This window comes from Tauraco erythrolophus, chromosome 1 (assembly GCF_009769465.1).
Source record: "Tauraco erythrolophus isolate bTauEry1 chromosome 1, bTauEry1.pri, whole genome shotgun sequence".
NCBI lineage: Eukaryota > Metazoa > Chordata > Aves > Musophagiformes > Musophagidae > Tauraco > Tauraco erythrolophus.
The window spans coordinates 7,798,669-7,821,015 of record NC_141465.1 but is presented as its reverse complement, the minus strand read 5'-3'; the positions used below and the strand labels follow the sequence as shown (position 1 = coordinate 7,821,015).

The following is a 22,347-nucleotide window of genomic DNA, read 5'->3' as shown; positions in this document are numbered from 1 at the left end:
GCTGGAAAGTGCCACTTCTAAGTGTCTCTCTAGTAGGACAAATCTGTGTCATTTAAAACATACTAAAAAATCCATATGGCAACACAATACGGGATGTGAGAGTTATCTCTGACCCTGGACGGCCCTGGAACAGCAAGCCAGCTCTTCCTGCCCTTCCAGACAAGAAGGGTTGCACCTGGGCTTCCCAACCTGTCTAAGCATTTTGTCATGCATTTTGCAAAACCCTTTCCATCCAGAAGATGCTGCTTATATTCCTTCAAGTTTTTGTTTTAAATTCTGATGAGCACCTCAGAGTTTTCAGTTATTTACTCACAAGAATACCAGTTCCACTTCTTAAAATTCTGCGTTTCATGCCAGACAATGGTGCTGCTCTTTTAGACCTCAAAATTCGGTCAAGATTTGTTTAAGAGGAAAGAATGGTAATAAAGCTGGGCACTTTTGTTGCAAATGTATTTGTATAAAAACTTTGTAAAAGCTTGTCTTTTTGTTTGATCCGTGTTTTGTTCAAGAAAATCTGGCATTTTTTTTCTCCTAATACACTTCATTTTAGCCACCACTTGCTGTAAGAATCACTTTAGATTTCTCTGAGTTTAAATTTTCAAACTTGTTCAAACTGTTGCCTTGGCTTTCCACACCATGTTCATTTCCATCATGTTTTTCCTGCACCTCTTTTCATAGGACACGTAATCCTTTTGTTTGGAAATGCCCCTTCCTTCACAGATATCCTTGGTATAGGTGGTGAGATGTATCTGGGTTGTTAGTGGAGGTTACTTTGCCCTAGTACATGTTCAGCACAGGAGAACTGTTTCTCTCCAACGTCTGCATCTTTACGGTAAGCGGACGCAAAAGCTGCAAAGCTGGATTGCACCTTTAACAAAACACGGTCACGTCAGTCTGCGACACTCAACACAAACACTGAAAACTGTTAAATTTGTTTAGGATACGTATAATAAAGGGGAGCAGCGTAAAAATCATCCTCTTCTGTCGTCACATGAAGTAGTCGTGGCTGAAGAGATGATTTTTATTTAACGACCTTGTTTCAGGAAATCCTGAATGAGCTCCTATTCTATTTAGGGACTTATGAAGTAAAAATTAAAGTGCTTCAGCGTTAATGGGGACCAGAAATATTCAGAAAATCTCAAGTCTTCATTTTCACCTGCTTCTATGCCAGTGGAGGGCGGGGGGGCCAAGCAGCGTATGCTGTGCCCGAACTGTTGCGCGAAGCTTAGTGCCGCCTCGGCGGGGTTCCACCGAGGCACAGTTACAGCGACAGGCGGGACGCCGCGGCGGGCTTGTGTTATTTGGCCCCTTCGTACCAAAACACACACTTTGACAAACGCGAACCCAACGCTGCTCCGGCGCGGAGCGCCCAGACCCTCCGCGCCGCACCGCCCAGTTCGACCAGCGCAGCTCAGGAGAACCGGCGAGCGGCCCCGCCCGGGAGCGGCCCCGCAGACGGTGCCTGACCGCCACCGCCGCCAACCCCCGAGCAGCGGAGCGGCCTCTCGCCGGGCCGCAGGAATAAGGGCCGGCCGTGCGGCCGCCATTCGCCTCCCGGCACTGCCGGCGCCCCGCGGGAGCCAGCCCCGCCTGCCTCGGACGCCCCGCTCACCGCCGCCCCGCCGGGTCCCGCCGCACCCCGGGGAACGACGTGCCGCCCGGTGCGCCCGGCGGCGTTGTCATGGCAGCAGCGGGGGCCGCCCCCCCCGCCGCGCTCACCTCGCTGCCGCGGCGGTCACCGCCGACGGTGGCCCCCGAGGGCCACGCTCCTCCCCGCCCGCACCTTCTGCTGCCGCCGGCGCCGGGGCGGCAGCGGGCGCGGGCACGGGCGCGCTCGCCAGGCAGCACCGCCCCGTTGCCATGGAGACCGGCCTCCGCGCAGGGGCTTCCCCCCCCCCCCCGGCTTTGTCCCCAATTTTCAGGTGTGAAGGTCCCTTTGGAGAAGGCGCTTTTTTTTTTCTCCTCATTTTCTCCATATTTTTTGTAATTTAAATTACAAAATGTAATTTAACGCTGGGAAATTAAAGCGAAGCAGAACACTGCGGGGGGGCAGGCACAGCCGCGAGCGCCCAGGAGAGGGGCAGCAGCGCGGCAGGTGCTTTCCCTGCCCAGCCGAAAGCCTTTTGATGCTGTTAAATTATGCAGTTGTTTGGGAGCAGCCTGAGCGTCGGCAGGTTTTGTGTTGTATTATTCATGCTCGAGCTGGTGATGAGCAATTGGATCAGACCGAGAGCTAAGCTGCCTCAAAATTTGAGCTTTCGTTAATAAAGATGGCACCGCATCTCCAAAGAGGTGCTCCTCTGCATTAATCACACACCACTCCCAGAACTTGAAAAGTGGAAGCACCACTTTCCTCCACTGAGGAGGAAAAAAGCCATCAAAACCCACTTTGAATAAATCCACTTCTGTAAAAAGGCCCCAAATGGCAAGGGGAAGCACTCCATGCTGCCGGCAGCCCCCTGCGCTGAAGCTCAGGCTGGTCCCCCAGCCATGCAGGGCAGGAGGAAGCAGAGCCGGGCCAAGACTGGTCCTTCCTCAGGGTTTGGGATTTCATCCCTGGTCTTTATGCCATGAAGTACAATGGAAGCCATTAACTCACCTTGGGTGATGCTGGAAAGGTGGAGGGAGCAGCCACCAGGGTGACCCAGGCTCATGCAGCATTATGTGGTGCTTCCTGGCACCATGTTTTGGGGGATCACCCTCCTCAAGCCTCCTGCTGGCCTGTGGGCCCCCAGGTGAAGGGAGGGAGTTGTCCTCACTGGCAGCTCTGACACAGCACCCGTCACACCGTGTCCCACACAGCTGTGGGTTTTGAATATTCTGTCCCAGCTAAGGGAAGGATGACAGTCTACAAATGCACCAGAAGGCCACACACCTCTGAGGGCAGCGCATCCCCTGCACTAAAGGGTTAATGTTAATGAAAGAAAATATGGACAGAAAACAGTCATGAATAAATAATAAGTCGATGACTCTGAGTAATGCTGGTAGCTACCCTTTCACTCAAAGTAACGCGGGGCAGAAAGCTAAACCCCTTCAAGGTGGGGTTCAGGAGGTCTCTGAAGGCAGCTGTCACCACAGGCCACACATCACAGGAGGAGGTTGGACTCTACGACCTCGAGGTTTCTGCTAATCCCACACCACACAGTCAGAAAGAGAAACGGGGTTTGACATTGGGTTTGGCAGGTTGGAAGGGCTTCCTGATATTTACCTGAGATAACACTCAGGTACCTGCTTGGCAACGGTTCCTGCTGTACCTGGAAAAACTTCAGCCACTGCCCTCACCCACGGTCATGCAGTTATCCTGCACTTGAAGACAACACGCTGAACTTCTGATTTTCCAAATTGCACAGACAGGTGGCTTTGACAACGTCGTAGCAGACTAAAACAAAGAGAACTGGGCACAGTATCAAAGCTTTATGCTTTGCTTTTATCTGAAGACTATCCTTCATCTTACAAGTCAGTGCCACCCCTTTCATTCACAAGAGATGCTTTACTCGATCAATTACAAATCCGTGTAATTGTAAGACAAGGATTAGACCCTCTTGCTGGAAGATCGAGCTGTGATCATGTAATGATATCTTACGGTCAATCTAAATTAACACATGCATTCGTTAACCCATACGTCATACAAATTCAGGTTTTCAGATGTTCCTGTCTGTGAGTGTGCTACAGAACATGGTTGTGACAAAACGTCACGGAAACACCAGCCAAGCAGTACACGGCTCCAAGGACAGGCCCCGACATGTTGGTTGCTCCATTCTGTGTCACTAACGCACCAGACACTATGTTTGGGAACGTTGATTTACGCAGAGTGAGTATGTTTGACGGGGAAAGGCTGTGTAACACCTCCAGAGCAACGTTAAACAAGTATCTTAACACCCTTTGTATGTTGTGTAGGAAACAGTTAACACCATCAAGAGCTTCTGGGAACACCGTCCAGGACCCTCAGTCTCCTGCCCCTACCATAACCAAAGTCCCTCTTTCTTTCGCAGTACTTGGCTGCAATCACACCGACAGAGAAGACCACATCACTTCCACGCAGAGCCCTTCCCTTTCCCGGAGGGCACTGCTGGAGCAGCCGGCTGTTTCACATGCATGCAGCCACAGCGTGGTTGAGAGCAACCCGCCCCATGCCTCGGTGGGGCAGGGGGACAGCAGTGGGTGCTGCTCCTGCAACAGCAGTCTCCGGCAGCTCTTACTATTCCTCACCTTTTGGCAGAACAAGTCCAGCACCTGGCCTCTCCCCCCAGCAGTGATCTTAAAGCCCAAGAACTGTGCCACATCTTGCCAGCATCATAGCAAGCCCCTTGTGGTATCCAAGGGTACACAGATTCGGTGGTAACACTCACCTCCGGCAGCCCCCAGCATCAACTGGAACAAAGGAAGAGCCGCAGCATCTCAGGGAGACACCCCAGCCATGCGTAGTATTTATCCCAGCTCCGTCAAACCGCACCGTGTGCCGCTTCACAAACACAGGGATTCAGCTCCTTGACAGTCGCCGTGCGTCCTTTTTCCAGCGCTCTCAGCTGCACGCAGCGCGGCAGGATGCGATGGGAGGAGCGAGGAGGATCGCTGCGGTTCGCGCTGACCTGCTTCGCTCGCAGGCAGGAGCAGCCTCAGGGTTCTTGTCACGGCACCTTCCACCAGCACCAGAGATGTGACTCGCGTGAATCCGCCTTAAAGGGTTACGCTGTACCTGTGTGAGCTACTAGTTACCTCCCTGCCCTATGCAAGTAGGGATTTTGAACCCCTGCATTGTCCAGCAGCTCATCCCCACACAGCTGGCTCCTGCACTCACCCAGAGAGGATAAATGAAATTCAGAGCAAGCCTGACATGCTGACAGTCCTGTCACTCCTGCCTTTAGCAATGAAGCTCTCAAGGCAATGCTTGTAAGAATACCAGTTTTTCCTAGACTTCCCTTTCCCCTCATCCATTTTCTCTTGGTTTTGGTGTTGTGCAGAGGGCTTGTTGGGCTACTACCACACCGAACTGCAGCAAAGCGGCAGCGGATATTCAGAGAGCACTTCCCCCTCGAGCCCAGCCTGTACTATCAGGTACAAGCCATCTCTTCTAGAAGCACAAGACAGGGAGAACCTTCCAAGGCAGCCAAGTCTGGGTGTGCCAGGATGGGGAGTTTACAGTATTTCTCCCTTAATGCCTCAATTTTGTAGTTATGTTGATGTAAACAGTACAGCAAACCTGCACCTGCTTTCCCCTACAGTCACGCTGTGAGACTGACGCTTCCCAACCAGGGTTACCCTGCACCAGCAAGTATTTTTTTTCCCCCACTGGACTCATCTGCACTGGAACTATAAAGTGGTATTTCTGAACTGCTCAGCAGTTACAGTTCTTCAGTGCAAGACCCAAGACACTTGCACAGAGTTCTGCAAACCCCCACAAAACTGTCAACAACTATCATCTTGAAGACTTGGGTGGTTTTTGCATGGTTTGTGCTGTATTTTTTTCCCCCTCCCTTCTTTCTAACAAAGATGCTCAGAGCAACCTGCATTAGTCGACTGCAGCAGCAGTGCTGTGGATCAACGAGGTACCAAGACACAAAACAAACACTGGCTGCACAGGATATCTCAGAGTGGTTTTTATTTAACAAAAATAGCTATTCAATTAGAAACCAACCACGTCAACGTGTTTACAGAATTTCACAGGCGTCAGTAACTCTGCATACAGCTCCAGCCAGGCTCTACAGTCACCTCGTCACCCCAGCAACAGCACAGCATAGGAACCTGAACAACATCCAGGTGTGGCCTCCATCCATCAATAGGCCTGGAGACATACGCAGCGTAGCACACCTCTATTGCAGTTGCCACCGTTTCATTACTTTGGTAGAAAAATCATTGTTATTGCTGTAATTCATTAGTTAGTTTTTGACTTGATTTTAAATAACTGGATTGCTCCCCATCAAAGGTTTGTTTTCTGTACAAAAAACGTGATTAAAATCGAGCTGCTTCTTTCAGTCACTTGAGACGAGTGCTGTACGCCCGCTCCTCACGCCTTGCTGCAACCGCCAGCAGACCTGGGAACCCAAAGCACAGGATACGCAGGATGTGCCCTTACTATCCCTTCCCCAGGACAGCTCATCAGCTAGCATCTCATGGCTTCAGGTTTTATTCTTTTAAAAACAAAAGTAGAGAGAGGAATATATACATGGGTGGCTTCAAGTTTCCATTTCAGGATAAGGCAGTTCAGTTTACACGTGCAAATGCCAGTACAGCTGAGCCTCTACCTTTAGGGGGATGTTTTAGGAGGTGCAAACATGGAGAAGCTTTGGGGAGTGGGTTCTGACGAGCAGCCAGCCTGGAAGGGCTCCCCAGGCCCCAGCAGCACACCCCAAACAGCAGTCATTCCTCTTGCGTGGTAAAGGCTGAGGCTCACAGAGGTGATGAGAAAGGCTGTACCTGTTCCCGCCAGGGGAGAGAAGCCTTCTCAACCCTGATGCTGTGAAGTCTCCATGGCACTAAAAAGCAAGCAATGAACCAAAGCTGCTCCTTCAGGTGCTGGCTGGAAGAAGCTCTAAGCAGCACACAGAGAGAAGGCATGGAGGCGAGCACCCTGCATTGCATCTTCTCCCTGCCACTTCTCCTGTACACTTAAACTCACCACTTCCACAGTATACTACAGACATCTGTTGCTGTACTGGTCATGGTGCCTGAGTACCCAGGTGCCCAAGGCGAGGACAAATCCGGCCCACTCTCTCCCAGTGCCGAAGCAATTTGGAAAAAATAAATGGTTTTTAAAAACCAGGTTATGGGGCAAGTTCCAAATTGCTCAGACTGGACAAAACAAAATAAAAGAACCACCCACTCCGAACATTCATTGTTCTGCTTAGGTGGAAAGAAGAGGTAGAACTAGTGGACAGAGACCCACCAGAAGCATAACGGTGTTTTAAAATAAGGGGAAAAAACTGACAGACCAGAAGTTAGCATTTTTCAAAGCCTCAGGCAGTCATCCTGCTAACTACCACAGCTGAAGGCGTCTAGTCACCAGAGTCACAATTCTCCAAGGTCACAAAAAACAGCTTAAAAATCCTGCAAGTCGCCTTCCTTCTCAGTGCTATACTAACACCCACCATCCCACTGAAATGCCCAGCCTCCAGCGCTGCGAGGCAGCGGCTCCTGTAACCACAGGAATCTGCAGTACTAAAGGACAAATGTGAGGACCTCCGTTGACCCTCGGAGGGTCATTTTGATCAGCATTTTGTCTACTTGAACTCCCTCTAAGCTTCCCCTCTGGCTTTACAGTCCCTTGGGCACAGGCCTTCATGGCACAAGTAGCACTCCTCATAGCTAATCCACCAGTGTCACAAGTTACCCCAGGACACAGGTAAGTTTTTGGGAAAACACCATGATCAGCTACGGCAGAACTCTGGCAGCAGAGGTGACAGACAGGAGCAGCAGAAACAGCCCAAGCAACCCAAGGAAGCACGTGCACACATGCAGGAACATCAGTGTACTAGTCCTTGAAACGGAGCATCCAGCATCACGGGGCAGGCACAGGAGAGCCACGCTGCAGAGCACTACCTAAGGCCACCTCCTATGCCCAGGCTTGGGGCTCTCCACGGAGAGGCCTATTAGTGTGCCCTCGCTTCTGCCCCGCAGCAGCACCTCAATCACAGAGAGCAGCAGTCGGCTAGGCAATCACGAAGCTGCCTTTTCAACGGCAGCCTCCGGATGCACGGCCTTAGACTAAAACCTCCCAAGGGTTTCATCCTTTAAGAAAACTTAGTGTTCTTTGCTGCACATCCCATATATGCAACAGAAGAACAAAAGGCATTTTAGAAAGAAGATATTTGTTCTTACTTACGTAAGAGCTAATACATTCACCTTCTAAAATGTGCTACTAATATAGTATAAATATGGATCCAGTACCATTAATGTGACTGCCTTGGGAAGAACAGGCAGAGATTAAAAAAAAAAACAGACCTATATCTTCATATGCAGCCACCAAGAGTCTTCACTTGGTGCACTACTGGCTTTCAGGCGATCTGCTTTGCAGCTGCTGTCGTCTTCTGTAAGCTCTTATAATACTGTATATGCCACTGCCCAAGAACACCAGGGAGATGGCCGCAAAGTAAGAGGCATAAATCATGAACTGCAGAGAAGGGGAAAGAAAAAAAAAAAAAAGCGGTTAAACCAGGCAGCTACCAAATTTGTAAGAAGGTTAATACATGAGCTCCCTTCCTCTTCTAGAATATCAGGAATCAGTGATTATTTCTCTGTCAACAAACCTTTGACTCAGAAACAGGTGGCTGAGAAGCTTTACAGCCTGGTTTACCTTCCTCCCTCCCACCAGTAAAGCTAGGAGAGCCCGTCATACCTGAGTGAAGATGTCCAACCCAAGCCCGCTGGCATCCACAACAATCAAAGTGAGCAGAGTCTGAAGTGCCAAGGCGATGAAAGTATTGACCCCAAACACCAGTGCATACCGCTCCACGCTGAGATTTGTAGCAATCTGGAACCTGGAAAGAAAGGATGTCCAGAAACATAACGACAGAGAAAAAGCAGGGAAATGCAAGAATAGGAGGAACATCCCTGGCCAAGAAGACTATGCAACCCGAAGAGTGTACATAGACTGGTTCAGTACTTTCCACAGCTAAATTACCTCCCACTGACAGTGTACTTCTCTAAATAGGATCATGATAGACTAGCATAGTGGCTAGATGAGATCCACAGAGACATCTAAAAGGCTAATAAAAACCCCAAACCTTTGGAGCTCTGTTGGTTTCAGTCTTACTGAAGCCGTGCTCCTGTCCAATGCAGCTGAAGGGCCTTGTCAGGCAGAGAAGATACAGCACACTCTGATCCCAGAGAGATGCTGGCAATCTCAAAGTGTCAGCCTACTACAGTGTGGTCCACAATCTCCCGCATCCTCCTGACCAGAACTCCTTTTGCAGTTACCAGTTTCAGCGTCTCCCCTCATATTGTGCTTGAGCTGTATTACAGTGGTACCATATGTGTGGTTCAAAAAGAGCTGTGTTTTCCTCCCCAAAGTGACAAATACCATCAAAGAAGTTTTCCTCCTTACAGGTTAGGGAAAGTTGACGCTTCGACACAGGCAAAGCACTGTCCTCTCCTTATCTGTTAACACTTCCCTCCAGTGTTTATGAAAAACATTCCCCTGGCGAGCAGCACTATCTAGTATTTAGAAATAGTCACTGTAGTGTCATAGGACTTTTGAGCCTGGGCAGCCTGCCAGTCAAATACACCTCTGTGCCTCCATTTCCGACCTGAATCACAACACAAACCCTTGCAACAGACTTCCAAATTCCTGGTAGGCGAGACCCTAGTTACATGGAAAACAGGCCAGCTTTCACACCAGTCATAACATCGAGAGCCATTTACATTAAAGAGATACTCACGTTGCTATTGTGATTAGCAGCATGTAGATAATCCTGAAGACAACGTACGATGCGTAGCACACCCAGATGTTACGAACAGTGTCCATGATATATACAGCAGCAGCAATAAGAAAGGAGAACAGGGCAAGTGCCACCTCACCCCACATCGCCCAGGATGTTTTTATGTGACCCACAACAAACACTGCAACAGCTCCTGTGAGGGGAAGGAAAGCATAACCGTTAGTTATCAGTTATCACAATTGGAGCAATTTGGAGACTGCGTATTAGAAGCTGTACAGCCCCTAAGAGCCAAACGTGATTGAAGCGGAGGACGCTAATGTGCACACCTTAGCAGCTCTTCTTCCTGACCTCTCCCTCACCTGGAAACCTGCTGTAAACTTCGATTCACTTTAACAGGAAAAAAACCAAAACAAACAAACCAAAGACCAGGTCAATGCTGACGGCCTCTGAAGTCTCCTCCCTGGCTTCAGAAGCTCAACAGCCCCAGGACTCAGACCACTGCCCCTCAATCCTCTGCGACACTGGGCTACAGAGAAATGCAAACCCTGGTTCTCAAAAGCATTCAAGCTAATTGTTTTGTGGTGCTTTCGGGGATTAGGAGGGAGGAAGACACTACCCGCTTTGATACACAGCTGCTGGAGGTCTCTCCCAGGAGGCAGAAAAACCTACATTTACCATCATCTTCATGTGAAGGTGTAAGAGTAAGAGTGGGGCTCCAAATCCACATTTCCTGAATGCAACATAATCACAAGCTACAATCATGTGGTGTTGTTGATTGCACAAGAACAACCCTTGACAGCCAGAACAGGTTTGTAACCCCTGCTGGATCTTATAGAGGGGGGATGGAGACAGAAGACAGATCACAAAATGGAAAGTGTGTGATATTTCATGCAAGCCAGCAAGCAGACAAGTGCGCTTCATGCACTATCACAGTTGTAACTACTGAGAAGCTCAAATACATATTACAAGAAAATTCCCACTTGAAGTAGGTCTTGTTCTGCAAACACGTCAAGCAGCAACCAACAGCATAATGATGCTGCTGTACACAGCAAACTAGACAAATGGCATACTGACAAAGGGAGGTTCACTGGAGATATCTGAAAAACAGGATTGTATTCAGCATTTGAACACTGTACAGAAGTCCTACAGTGCAGCATCTAAGCTCTTTGTAGCCCTCAGCTGGCCTGCTAATATAGAAATGCTTCAAGCACACGAAGACTCCTTATGTACCATCAGCGCGTACAAGCCTGCAATGCCATCAGACCTCACATCAATCTTGCAGACTAGTGAAGAAGGCAGCTATGCAAAGGGAAAGGAATTTATTTCCCCCACCAAACTCTTCTTTCCAGTGCCTGCTGTGACACTACCCGACTGACATTTTGCTCTTTGAAAGTCTGGCTCCCCAGCAGCAAAACCTCGAGATGCAAAAAGAAGCTAAGTCCTAGAGCCTTCTTTCTACTGTCTCACCAATTCTGAAATTTGGAAAAACACACACCACTCTTTGGGGATCTCACAGCAACTCATGAAGTTGTATTCCCACTATGTCTCAAGGTTATAGCAGCCTGACACCTAATTATGACAATCTGTGTCCTGCAATTAGACACCTACAGCTGATTCAGTGGTTTCACATCCCAACCTGATAAAGGATTGCCACATTGCCAAGAAGGTGCAGGGATGCAGCTTAGCAGTCAGTTGACCTCACTAGAAGGAATACTATTTATCTGGCCTGGGACAGGAAGCTGACAGCCACATGAGTCACCATGCTCTACTCAAACCCTTCTGCAGCACAAGTACAGGCAGGGATGCCAACAGCATCTTACATGAGGGTTGCCAAACATTAGTTGTAACTGAGCACAGAATGACTAAGAACCATGAAAATAGCAAATCAAATCTGGGATGCACCAGGAAAGGTGTTTCCAGTAAAGGGAGAAAAGTGAAGAGTGTTAATGTTCTTCAACAGGTCTTCTGAGGGCTCACTGAATAAAGCTGAATGCAGCTCTGGTCATCTGTCTTCAAAAAGAAGGCAACTCAAACCAGGTTTGGTACAAAGAACAGCTAGTAAGATGACAAAGGGAACAAAGAGCTTAACTTTACCAAGTAACAACTACGAAAGTTTGGCTTATTTGGCCCAGGGCAAAGAAGAGGTATCTATAGACAGGCCAGAATGAGACAATTCTGTGCTAAAATATAGCCTTGGCATGAAGTCAGAGATAAACAAATTGCTCATTAACAAATTCAAACTGGAAATCAGAAGAAGTTAGAGCATTTGCACTAGTGCATAGGAAGTCAGGTCACTGGATGCTCATCCTTAACAGGTCCCTTCCAGCCGTCTTATACACTTCAAGCTTCACTGAACTTCACTTGTTCCAAGCAACGAACCTGTGTCAACCAGAACGGTTTTCTGTTCAGGGATGGGGGCTAATTTGCTTTCAGAAAACATCACCCAAAATCATTCAGTGATTTACAAAAATGATATTAGAGGAAAAAATGGGAAACCAAAATCTTCAGTTTTGTGTGAGTTTAGTGCCAACCACCTTTTCTTCTAAGAGGTCTATTGTTCACAGGCCTTCAAAAAATAAAGGACCTTGATATCCAAGATGTTCATAATCAGGTTTGAAGAATATTCCTCCCTTGTTTGTTTTTTGGTGGTTTTTTTTTTTCCTTTTTTTTTTTTTAAATCTGCCTACATTTCGCCATGCTATGGGTCTTCTTTCCCTTGATACTGATTCTTCTCCTTCCTGGGACCAAGGCAGGATGATAGAGGAGGCCAAATCAAACAAGAAATAAGAGCCACAGCATTGTGCTAGAGTGGAGGAACTGCACATGACTGCGTGCTATTAAAGCACAGGTTTAGCACACCAAAGGCGGTTTAATAGTCAAAGCCTTCAGAATCAAGTTGCCAACAGTTTCACACCCAACTAAAAATGGGTGGTAGACAAGCTTTTAGAACTATAAACCAGCCATGGCTTTCTATTGAACTACAAGAGGGGGCTGAGTGTGCCTAAGAAAGTACTAAGCCTTCCTTGTTTGTGTATCTTGGTTTCTTCCGCCCCCGAGTAGGTGATGCCCACAGCAGATGCTGGAATAATGACTCCATCAAAGAAAAGGAACGTACTGCAGAAACACCTAGAAAGCCTCTACAAGGCTGCGTTAGCTACATTAAAAGCATATTGTCCTAGTTCTGGTAATGGAACAGTATTAAACAACTTAATAAACAAACGTTTGTGTTGACTGACCTACGTGGCCCTTTCAAGTCCAGCAACTTCTTTCATCTTAATAGCTTTTCTGCTTAACAGTGCTGGCATGACTAAATGTAGCTCACTGCATGCTGCACGCCTATGGGAAACCTTCATGTGTTCCCTACCCTGCCAGAGAAACAAAAGCAACAAACCCATAGGACCCTTAACTTGACTTTGAGCTGTCAAAACAAGCACAATCCCACTGCCATAGTGACAGCCAAGAACACAGAGTCAGCCACATGCCTTGAGTCTTCTGCCAAATATTTCAGAGCAAAGACTGGCTTGGGAGGCTCCTTCAAACACCTACACACTGGATTACAAGAATCAGGGCTGCACGCAGCAGCGAACTCAACACTGAGTACCATATCTGTGCACATCACTGAAGACACCCCCAATGCCAAGGTTGCCTCTCCTGCATGTGTGGGAAAATGCAAGACGCTTCCAAACTGTGCTCTGGTGACCTTGAGGGACATAAGGAGTTTCTCACAGAGCGGCAGCTACGCCAGCAGCTTACCTAGCAGTGTCGAGGCCGCCTCCACGGCACCATTGTAGATGTCTGTGCTGTGAGAAGGCAGCACCATCTCCCACAAGCCCTGAGCATAGTTGATGACCTGGAAGTAGCCACAGGTGGACAGTGCCCACCACACCGACCAGCAGAGCATGGTCCGGGAGGAGTAGCACTGCAGGAAGTCCCGCCAGAGATCTTTGAGCACCTTTACGATGTCTACCTTCTGCTCCTGCATAGACTGGAGAAGGAAGGGGAGAGAAAAGTCAGACTTTGTTTACAAACACTTCACCCTGCTCTGCAAATTTGCCCCTTTCAAGTGGTCTGATCACTGGTGAGTGAGTGACAGTACCACTCTTGGACACAAACCTCTACAGACTAATGAATAAAAAGCTTCCCCATCCCACAGCCCCAGCAACTGGTCTCTGCCCTAACCAGGGGCGTCTCTTATTTGCAGAGGAAGGGTTCAGTCCCAGGCATCCCCCGATCTCTGGCTCTCTCAAGCAGAGAGTAGTAACTGCTAGATGTTGGAAGTACTATGTGAGCAACTGCAGAGAGAAGAGACACAGGAGAACGGGACATGATACTCACTTTGACAAGACAGGATGAGAAGCCAGTCATTCAAATCATAAAGGTAAAAAGTATTACTGACGCTTTTAAATCCTGATCCAAATTCAACCCCATCTGGTAGCGCAGAGAGCATGAAAGCCACCAGATGAGTGTATTTCCCCATAAATACGTTGATTTTCTTTAGTACTAGCACTCAGGGATTGTAAATATTCCAAGTAATCTCATTACATCGCTTTCTACCCCTGTTAACATTCACCAAGGCTCTGAGAGGGTGAGAGATGTTGCCTGGGGATCTGAAGAGAAATGGAAGCTCCTTCCACCAGACACTGCTATCGCAAATGGCAGCTCTTGTATACACAAGTGTTCTGACAAAAGGCATGAGGTATAAAATGAAACTTTCCCCTCCAAATCTTTCTAGAAAGAGCACAAAAGGGGGCAGATCCATGAAATGGTTTGAAAAAAAAGAACCTGAAAATAGATCAATTCCGGCAATAGGGGATGATGACAAACAAAAATCACTTTTTACATACAGGCTGTGACAGTCCTGTTCCTAAGCACTGTATGCCAACAGCAGCAGAGGACACAAGTATGTCTTTACTACAGAGTAGCAGTAAAGAGCTGCTAATTCTGTTTGCTGCACGCACACGCGTACGGAGCTCTTGTAGACAGGTGAGACCCTTCTCACGGCAGTCAAAGCAGGATGGGCAGAGCCCCCAGGGCCACCCAGCATCTCTCACCCCCATGACCTTGGGCTCCCTGCAGGTGAACGTACAGCGCTGTCACGGGACTGAGCTATTTATTGCACATTGTGCCGTCGCACATCCAGTTCCAGAGCGGTTTCCAGTCAGAAGCGGAAACTTTGGGCTCTTGGCAGTACGCCCTTTCCCTGGGGAAACAGTGTGCCTTGGAAAGGCTATTCTCCATAAGCAATAAAACTCTTTTTAAAGTATTTCTACTAAAACCCCCAAACACCATAGCCTAACTCTGTCCTGAACTCCCTTTTTTCCACCCCTCAAAAGCGTCACTGTTTTCCAAGCATCTTTGTTAAACACCGCACCATCCTGCTGGTGCTTTGCCAACGGCAAAGTGCTTGCCCCGCGTGTGGACGCCACTCCTCCGAAGCCCCGCAGAACAACTCGGGAAGAGGTCCGCTCACGGCAACGCGACTTGGGCACCATAACTCCCCCACAGAAAGTTTCACACGAAGCTCAAGTTTGGGCGCAGGAAAACCAGGGAAGGGAACCGTCACACACGCTGTGAAAACTTGACTTGGCATGTTCAACCCAGGCACGTGCCTGATAAGCCAGAAAGGCCCATCTGCCCTCCCCACCACCCAGCAATGCTGCTTCCGTGCAATTACGCTCGGGAAATATGGCTGCCGTCACCTTAGTAAGGAGGAATACCATCACATGCCAATGCTTCTCAGCTTTCAGCACCTGGTATAACTGAACTCTGGACAGCTATGCAAGTGTACTTGCTCCTTTTTTAAAATATTCACCGTTAGTTTGGAACGACCCTTGCTCTCACAGGATGGGAGTAAGATACACAAAAGGGATGGATAAGTAATATTAATGCCTGAGTCATTATTGGCACAGAATTTGTCTCAAATACCCTTCAGCATGCAAGTATAACATAGTTAAAAATACTTTTGCTCACACAAGACTGTGCTGGATGGGGCAGGATTAGGTCCCTGGAATGTTAATACCTTTAATTCCCAACTGTAGCTGAAGGAAGCTGAAAGCGGCCCCAGATGCTGCCTCCCCCGACCCAGCTAACCAGGGCTTACTGGCTCAGTGAAATAAATACCCATTGGCTGACTAAACCAACAGCCACACTTACCTTCTGGCTTGTTCCCAGAAAGAGAACAACCTCCTCCGGACCGAGGAGCAAGGCTGACCTCAGTCAGCGAGGGCTTGGAATCCCCCTGCCATGGCAGGCTCTCTGTACCCCTGTGTTACCCGTAGTAGCCTGGCAGGGACCTGCCCCACCGGGCCTCAAACCGGAGGCTGCCAGCTCGTCACCTCCTGGGACCCAACGTCTCCTGCCACCAAACAAGGGCTCCTGCCCGCTTGTTTCCACACAAGTGACTTTGTTAGAGGTTACGGAGCCCACAAAAGCCACAAGTTGGGGCACTACCTTGGTGTTCTTCCAGGCCGCATCAAGTTGTTATTATGCAAAGGTGTTTCCTGCGATTTATCCATATTCTGTCCATCTATAACTAACCAATGTCAGCCTGTAAGTGCTCTCAAGGACAACTGCAGTTTCCTTCCAGGATCACAAGATAAACCCCAATTACTACACAGCTTCTTACTGCACAACTTGTGCAACAGTTGAAGTAACAAGTGTTTTCAAAATATGAGTGCAGGAAGAATTGCCTCTTTTCTGCATCCAGAAGCACACACGGAATCTGGGCATATACACGACTTTCAGTGCTCCAGAGATGTCCCTTGCTTTGAACGGCAACTTGATGCCCAGAGAATTTTAATCACAGCCTTGTGGGACATGTTGCTTGAAGAACAACTTGCCAAAAACTGAGAGTCTACCATGCTCAACCAGCAAAAGGAAGCCAAATTAAATTAAATAAATTTTCTTGTGCCATAAATAAGGAAGGGGAATAAGCAAAAGGATACTTTTTGCTGTTGGATATTACATCTCTACTGCTGTGTACATATATGGACACATGCATGACAACCACATCATCTTCTACTTACGTAAACCCAGGGCACAACTCACCTGTTTCTCTGCTGAATGACCCTCCCCTTTTAAGGGAACTTTTGTCTCATCCTCCCAGCCAGGTGCCCTCTGCACATTGGGATGATCTCGGACAGCCGATCCGTTTTTACAGTCCATGACCTTCATTTCCCAACCGAGCTGCTGACTTGAGACGTGGTGAAAGAAAAGGCTCTTTCGTGGCATCGGCAGGAACCACGCTGTGCCAAAGGCAATGGATATGCTGGTTAAGGAGATAACGTTCAAGCTGAAGAGGGACCATCCTGCCACTGACACAAGGACCTGCCCAGACACTGAGCCCACTGTGTAGCCCACCAGGGTGGCACTCCGGCAGTAGCTGGTGACCTTCTGGTACAGGTTGACATCGACGATGCTGTAGATGTAGGAATAATAGGCAATGTCGGTGGCAGTCCCAATCCCGTAGAAGAACTCGAGGAACTGGACGGCCCGCAGCCCCTGGGCGTACAGCAGCATGAACCAGGTGACGATGAGGCTCAGGCCCTGCAGCAGGACCACAGGCTTGTACCGTAGGTAGTCTGTGGCCAGGAACACCGGGAACAGCAGTGCCAGGTAGGAGTAAGTCCACACCGGGTAAATCTCGTTGAACACCTTAGAGGGGAGGAAAAAAAAGAGCGCGGTAACCCCCAGCACGCACCTGCTGCGAGGAGAACACAGACACAGACACCCAGGCGGGGGTATGAGGTGCCCCGGGCCGCAGTACCTGGGTCTCGGAGAGGTTTTTGTGCGGCCCCAGCAGGTACCGGGTGAGGAAGGGCTCCGAGGGCCGCACGCTGCAGAAGAAGCCGTAGGCACACAGCAGCCCCGTGGGCAGCGCCCAGCAGCACCCGCCGCCGCCGCCGCTGCCAGCCCGCGCGAAGCGCCGCGCCGGCCGGCCCCCCCGCGGCCCCGCCATGCCGGCCAGGGGCGGGGAACCGCACCGGGCGCACTCCCGGGGCCGGGGCCGGTGGCGGGGGGTGGCCGCGGGCCCGTCCGGGGTCACCTCCCGCCGCCGCCCAAGAGGCACCTCCAGCCGGCGAGCGGGAGGCGGGACTACGCCCTGCCGCCTGATTGGGCACGGCCACCACCTCCCGGCGAGGCCGGACCAATGGGGAGCGGGAGAGGAGCACGTGTGCGCGGAGGGCGGGGCGGGCGCGGAGCCGGCGGCCCCGCCCCGCGGGGGCTGCGCGGGCAGCGGGCGGCCCTGGCGCGGCCGGGGGAGCGTAAGGGGCCCGGGAAAGCGGCGCCCGCCCTGGAGTTGCAGCGCTGCCCTCCCGTGCCTGAACAGCGCCAGGGGGCGGCCCCTCGGAGGGAGGGACAGCGTGGGTCATGACGCGCGTTCAAAGCTGACCGCGGGGGCAGGGCTGGCGCTCCTCCGGCGTGTGCGCGGGAGGAATGTTAAGAACTTCTTCCCAGTAAGGGTAACAGAACACTGGGACAGGCTGCCCAGAGAGGCTGTGGAGTCTCCTTCTCTGGAGATGTTCAAAACCCACCTGGACGCGTTCTTGTGTGATCTGATCTAGGTGGTCCTGCTCCGGCAGGGGGATTGGACTAGATGATCCTTTGAGGTCCCGTCCAATCCCTGACATGCTGTGATTCTGTGATTCTGTGTGTGCGCAGGAGGAAAACGCAACGCAGCGTGGCAGAGCTCCCGTCACTGCTGACACCCACCACTTAGGCCACTTTCCTCCCAGAATTCTCCGTCTCCTTCTTCCCTCGAGGGGCAGGTACAAGCCTTTCCTCAAACCATCTCGACAAAGAGATCCTTTACCTCTCCTGCACACATCCCACCTCTCGACGTCCTACCTCTGCTGTGCTCGTTCTTTCTTTCCTGGCCCAAATGCATTCAGCTGTTGAACCCAGTGACTTTTCTTTCCTTCAGCAAGATAAGAGCTGGAACCACTTCTGTGGTTTAGTAAAAGCTGCACCTTGTTGTCCAGCCAGAAGAAATGTTAGACAAGAGAAGAAAATAAAACTATTACATTCAAAGTAATTCTCTAAAGCTTTGCTCAGGATCAGTATTCCTAAGGCTTTGCCAATCCTCTGAACTATTTGCTGTTCTGCTGCTCAATATATCCCACACTTTCTAGCTACTTGCTTTGCCTTTCCCTGTGCTCTGCTCCCTTGATCTCCACCACATTGCTACCACTGCCAGGGCTATATAACTACAGTTTGTTCTCCAAATTGGCTGATGCCATAGAAGGTTCATGCCAGGGGTCAGGCCTCCCCCCTGTGCAGTTGCATATCCTTCCTCCTAGCTGGGATCAGTGCTCGAGGGAGCAAAATAAAAGCACTCAGAAGGCATCTGGCTATGCACAGCTGGCTGGGCAAGAACAGGTTCCTATTAGCCCCAGAACAGATTCCCTGAACCACAGAATTTTATTACTATCTCCATCATCATAGCTTAATAAGCATAGCTACACCAGGTTATAGGGCCATAAGATGGACTCAGTTCTCTGAAAATGCAGCTAAACGTTCTGGGCCTGTATCATATGGCATCAGTGGTTTGCTGCTTTCTCACTATCTTCTGGGTCTAGCAAAATTCCCTTTTGGTTGTTCTCAGGCCATTCCTCCTCAGCACCTCCATGTTCTCTTTTGTTTGCAGGTTTATTAGGAAAAAAAAAGAAAAGAAGAAAAAAACATGACAATTGCCGTTTCACCACATTTTATCTCGAAGCAAAACACTAATTAGAAAGAATCAGCTCCTGTAAACACTGGCACCTGTCTCAGCCATTTGCGAGGAACTGCTGCTGATCTCTTAAAATAGCGCAGTTAGAGTGCAATGAGCTGAAACAATGGCTGATAAACAAGTTGCCATGGGGAAAGTGAAGAGAAACACAAAGTTCCCTCTCACTTAGCTCTTAGCAGCCGCTCTGTTCTGCTGGCATGTGGTTCAATAGCAGGTAATAAATGGATATGGCCTACTAGAATGAGGTGTAGTCCATCTCCTTACCGATCTGGATCACTTGATGCCAAGCAGAAGCGGGAGGAAAGAGTAAAACCTTGGAGTTCCCATGGTGCGCCCTGGCTGGGGGCAGCAGTTCCCACAACTTCCAGGCTGCTCACAGGATCTGATGGGTGGCCTTGGGCCTTTCCAAAACAGCAGTCCTTAGAGTTGTGCCATGGAGCTCAACTGCTGTTTCCAGATAATTGGCTGGGGTAGAAGGAGTCGTGTCAGCTCAACCCGTTTCCTTGAAGCAATACACAGTCAGTCAGTCAACCTAGGTTTCTCCTCCAGAAACTGCATAAGAAGAAGAACCTGCAACTAAGTACGGAAGAACCTGATCTAAGTACTCCAGGTTTTCTCAGAGTTTCTTTTGTTCTCAGAAGAACTCACCCAATTTTGTTTTCATGGAATATTTTCGGCCTTTGGAAACAAGATAAAATTTTATTCCCTGAATTTTTACTTCTATCTTTCCTTCCCTAGCCTTCCTCTCCATTTTCTCTCTCCATCTCACCACTCTACTAGAAAAAGTAAGGTAGGGTTAAGGCTGTTTGATAGTAAAGAACCTCAAAACTCCCAATATATATTTCCAAGATGGAAGACATAAGCTGTGAAAAGTAGGGTTTCTCAAACTTGCTTCCCTTAATCTTAGCTGCTCTCTACTTCGCTCAACAAGCACGCACCTTTTTCAGTGGAAAAAAGGAGTAATAGGAAGTTTAAAAAAAAAAGAAATAGGAATAAAGGAAGAATTTCTACCCTTCAACTGTAATTTTTTCAAATCCAAAAGCAAAATACACTTACAATTTATGTCAGCATTAAACAGTTATTGGTTTCATGCCAAAGCTACGTGTTTGTTCATTTCTACCTTCCCAGACATGTGATGTGAAGAGTGCTTTGAAAAGCACTACGTTCCACCCAGGATGAAACCATTTTCCAGGGAAAAATCAATCTCTGTTGGAAAGCTTTGACAAATTTGAGTGATTGCTCATATTCTGAATACTTTCACATAAATAGTATGACATGGAAATAATTATAAAATCTTTCAGGACCACAACAGTCAGTGCAAGTCTGCCAGAGAGGGACCACCCACATGTGTGTGACCTGAACTAAACAAGTGATGGTTGCAGCAGGGATGCACTGGGTGGTGGCTGCCCTTTACGGACACAACTCTGGCTTGTGCATCTCCTGAATGTTATTCCCAGTGAATAACATTTTCTACAACAACCCAGCTCATAGTACTACTGGACAGAACCCTTCTGTGCTGGGTTAGTTGATCGCTCAGAACTGCCTTCAGAGTGTATGTTTCCTCAAACAACTTCTTTATCAAAAGCCTCACCTTCATACAACTCAGGGCTGTTGTACACTAGAAGACTCTCTTGCTGGCCAGGGGACACGCCGGCTGTGTTTTCCTGCTCCCCTCTTGCACAAGGGAAGCTTGAAATCTGCCTGTACTTGCTCAGAGCTCTTCAGATGTTCAAATTAATCTCAGAAATTGCTGCTGGCAATTTGGAAGAAAAGTATCACACCAAGCCCTTCAGCAGGGCACTGTTGCTGTTTCCCTGAGTGCTAATGACTAAGAATCTCTTTTTGTCTCAATGTAGGGTGGAATCACCCCTGAGGATGCTTGATTCAGCATAAGATCCAGGCAGCCCATGTAAATGCACACTTCAGTCTCAGAGTCAACAATGTTTTAAAGTCACATCTTATCCTTACCATGAGCTTCCATAGGCTTCACCCAAAAATGCACCAGCGGGGAGTATCGTTAACCAGTTCTGGCCTGCAGTTTATTGTGGAGGAATTTATAAAATGTACGTGCAAGAAAAGTTCTCGTAAAGTCTTGCCAAGTTGTTTGGAGAAAAGCTTCTGTAAGTGAAACTCTCTGCACTCTTCTGAGGCCATTCTTCGGAATGCTCTGTCAGTATGTGAAAGTACTCTGAAGGTAAAAAACCTCGGAAACTCTCCAGAAGGAGGGAGTAAAACAGATTAGTCTTTTGCTGAACATGGAAGGAACAAAGGCACATAAATGTGTGAAAAGGCAGCAACTGATTTCTTTGTTTTTATGATTTGGCTGCTGTAATCAATTTGGGGAAGTAGATTCTGTTAACTAGTATATATATTGAAATGCAACAGAAGTAGCTAGAAAAAAAAAGCCCAGTTGTTTCTGAAATTAAGCATTATTAGTTTAGAACAAAGCCTATAGATTGTAGCTATCTGTAAGAACAGAAGATACAACCTTGAAGGTCTGTGTGTTCTCGTCTCCCCCTGACTGATCCTTTGATAATTTGGGCGCTCTGAACAGGAGACTTACAAATATTATGCAGCCATGAAGGGTTAATTTAAAAGCCCTGGCATTGATTACTTTATGCAGATAGTATGTGTTCATTTCTGTCACTTCCTATTCTCCTAGGGTTTGTTAGTTCCGGACTTTTAAGATGTTGCATGTTGAGTAAATATGAACCCAAATTCAAGAACATAGCCCTGCCCTGCAAGCACAGAGCATGTGTTTCCCTGGCATCAAAACCAACGGAGCAAAGCCATTTCACTGGAGGGAAGAATACAGTGTTTTCTCATATCAAGACCTCGAACAGAAAACTACTGTTTTTAAAAAAGCCTTAAGAAAGACAACAGAATTGACTCAGCTTCATGATCCCTTCTTTTTCCTTCCTTTAAAATTCCTTCCCCTCTTCAAAAAATAAACATGCATAAATTCTGCTAGGATATTCTTTGAATGCCACAGGGTTCTTTTAGCCATTCTGGAGCCATTCTGGCTTTTTGAGAGCAAGAAAACTCTCAAAGGTACATTGTAGTTTTGTATTTTGGAGAGGTGAAGGGAGGGTCAGCAGTCATTGTCATAAATATATTGCTGTAACCTAATCAATTGCCCTTGACCTGTAACGAAAGGTCCCTTGCCGAAAGAACGCAACAGCTTTTCTCTGTAGCATGGACAGAGCGTATTTTCTCTTTCTGTTTTACTATACACAGTCTGGA

At 48.5% G+C, this 22,347-nt stretch overlaps 1 protein-coding gene across 2 annotated transcripts; it reads right to left on the bottom strand.

Annotated features, from left to right (window-relative positions):
* Positions 1–7,981: 7,981 nt before the first annotated feature.
* SLC19A2 (solute carrier family 19 member 2) lies at positions 7,982–17,340 on the bottom strand. Of its 2 annotated transcripts, none has more exons than XM_086621930.1 (6): positions 17,140–17,340; positions 16,422–17,027; positions 13,128–13,359; positions 9,375–9,567; positions 8,333–8,474; positions 7,982–8,107 (listed from the first exon to the last, which is right to left on the bottom strand). In XM_086621930.1, the coding sequence occupies exons 1-6, from the start codon at positions 17,329–17,331 to the stop codon at positions 7,982–7,984; spliced, it is 1,491 nt and encodes a 496-aa protein (XP_086478056.1). In that variant the 5' UTR covers positions 17,332–17,340. The 2 variants fall into 2 exon arrangements, with proteins under 2 accessions (XP_086478056.1, XP_009982112.2); XM_009983810.2 differs by having other exon boundaries at positions 13,128–13,350; positions 17,140–17,331.
* Between the last annotated feature and the right edge of the window lie 5,007 nt (positions 17,341–22,347).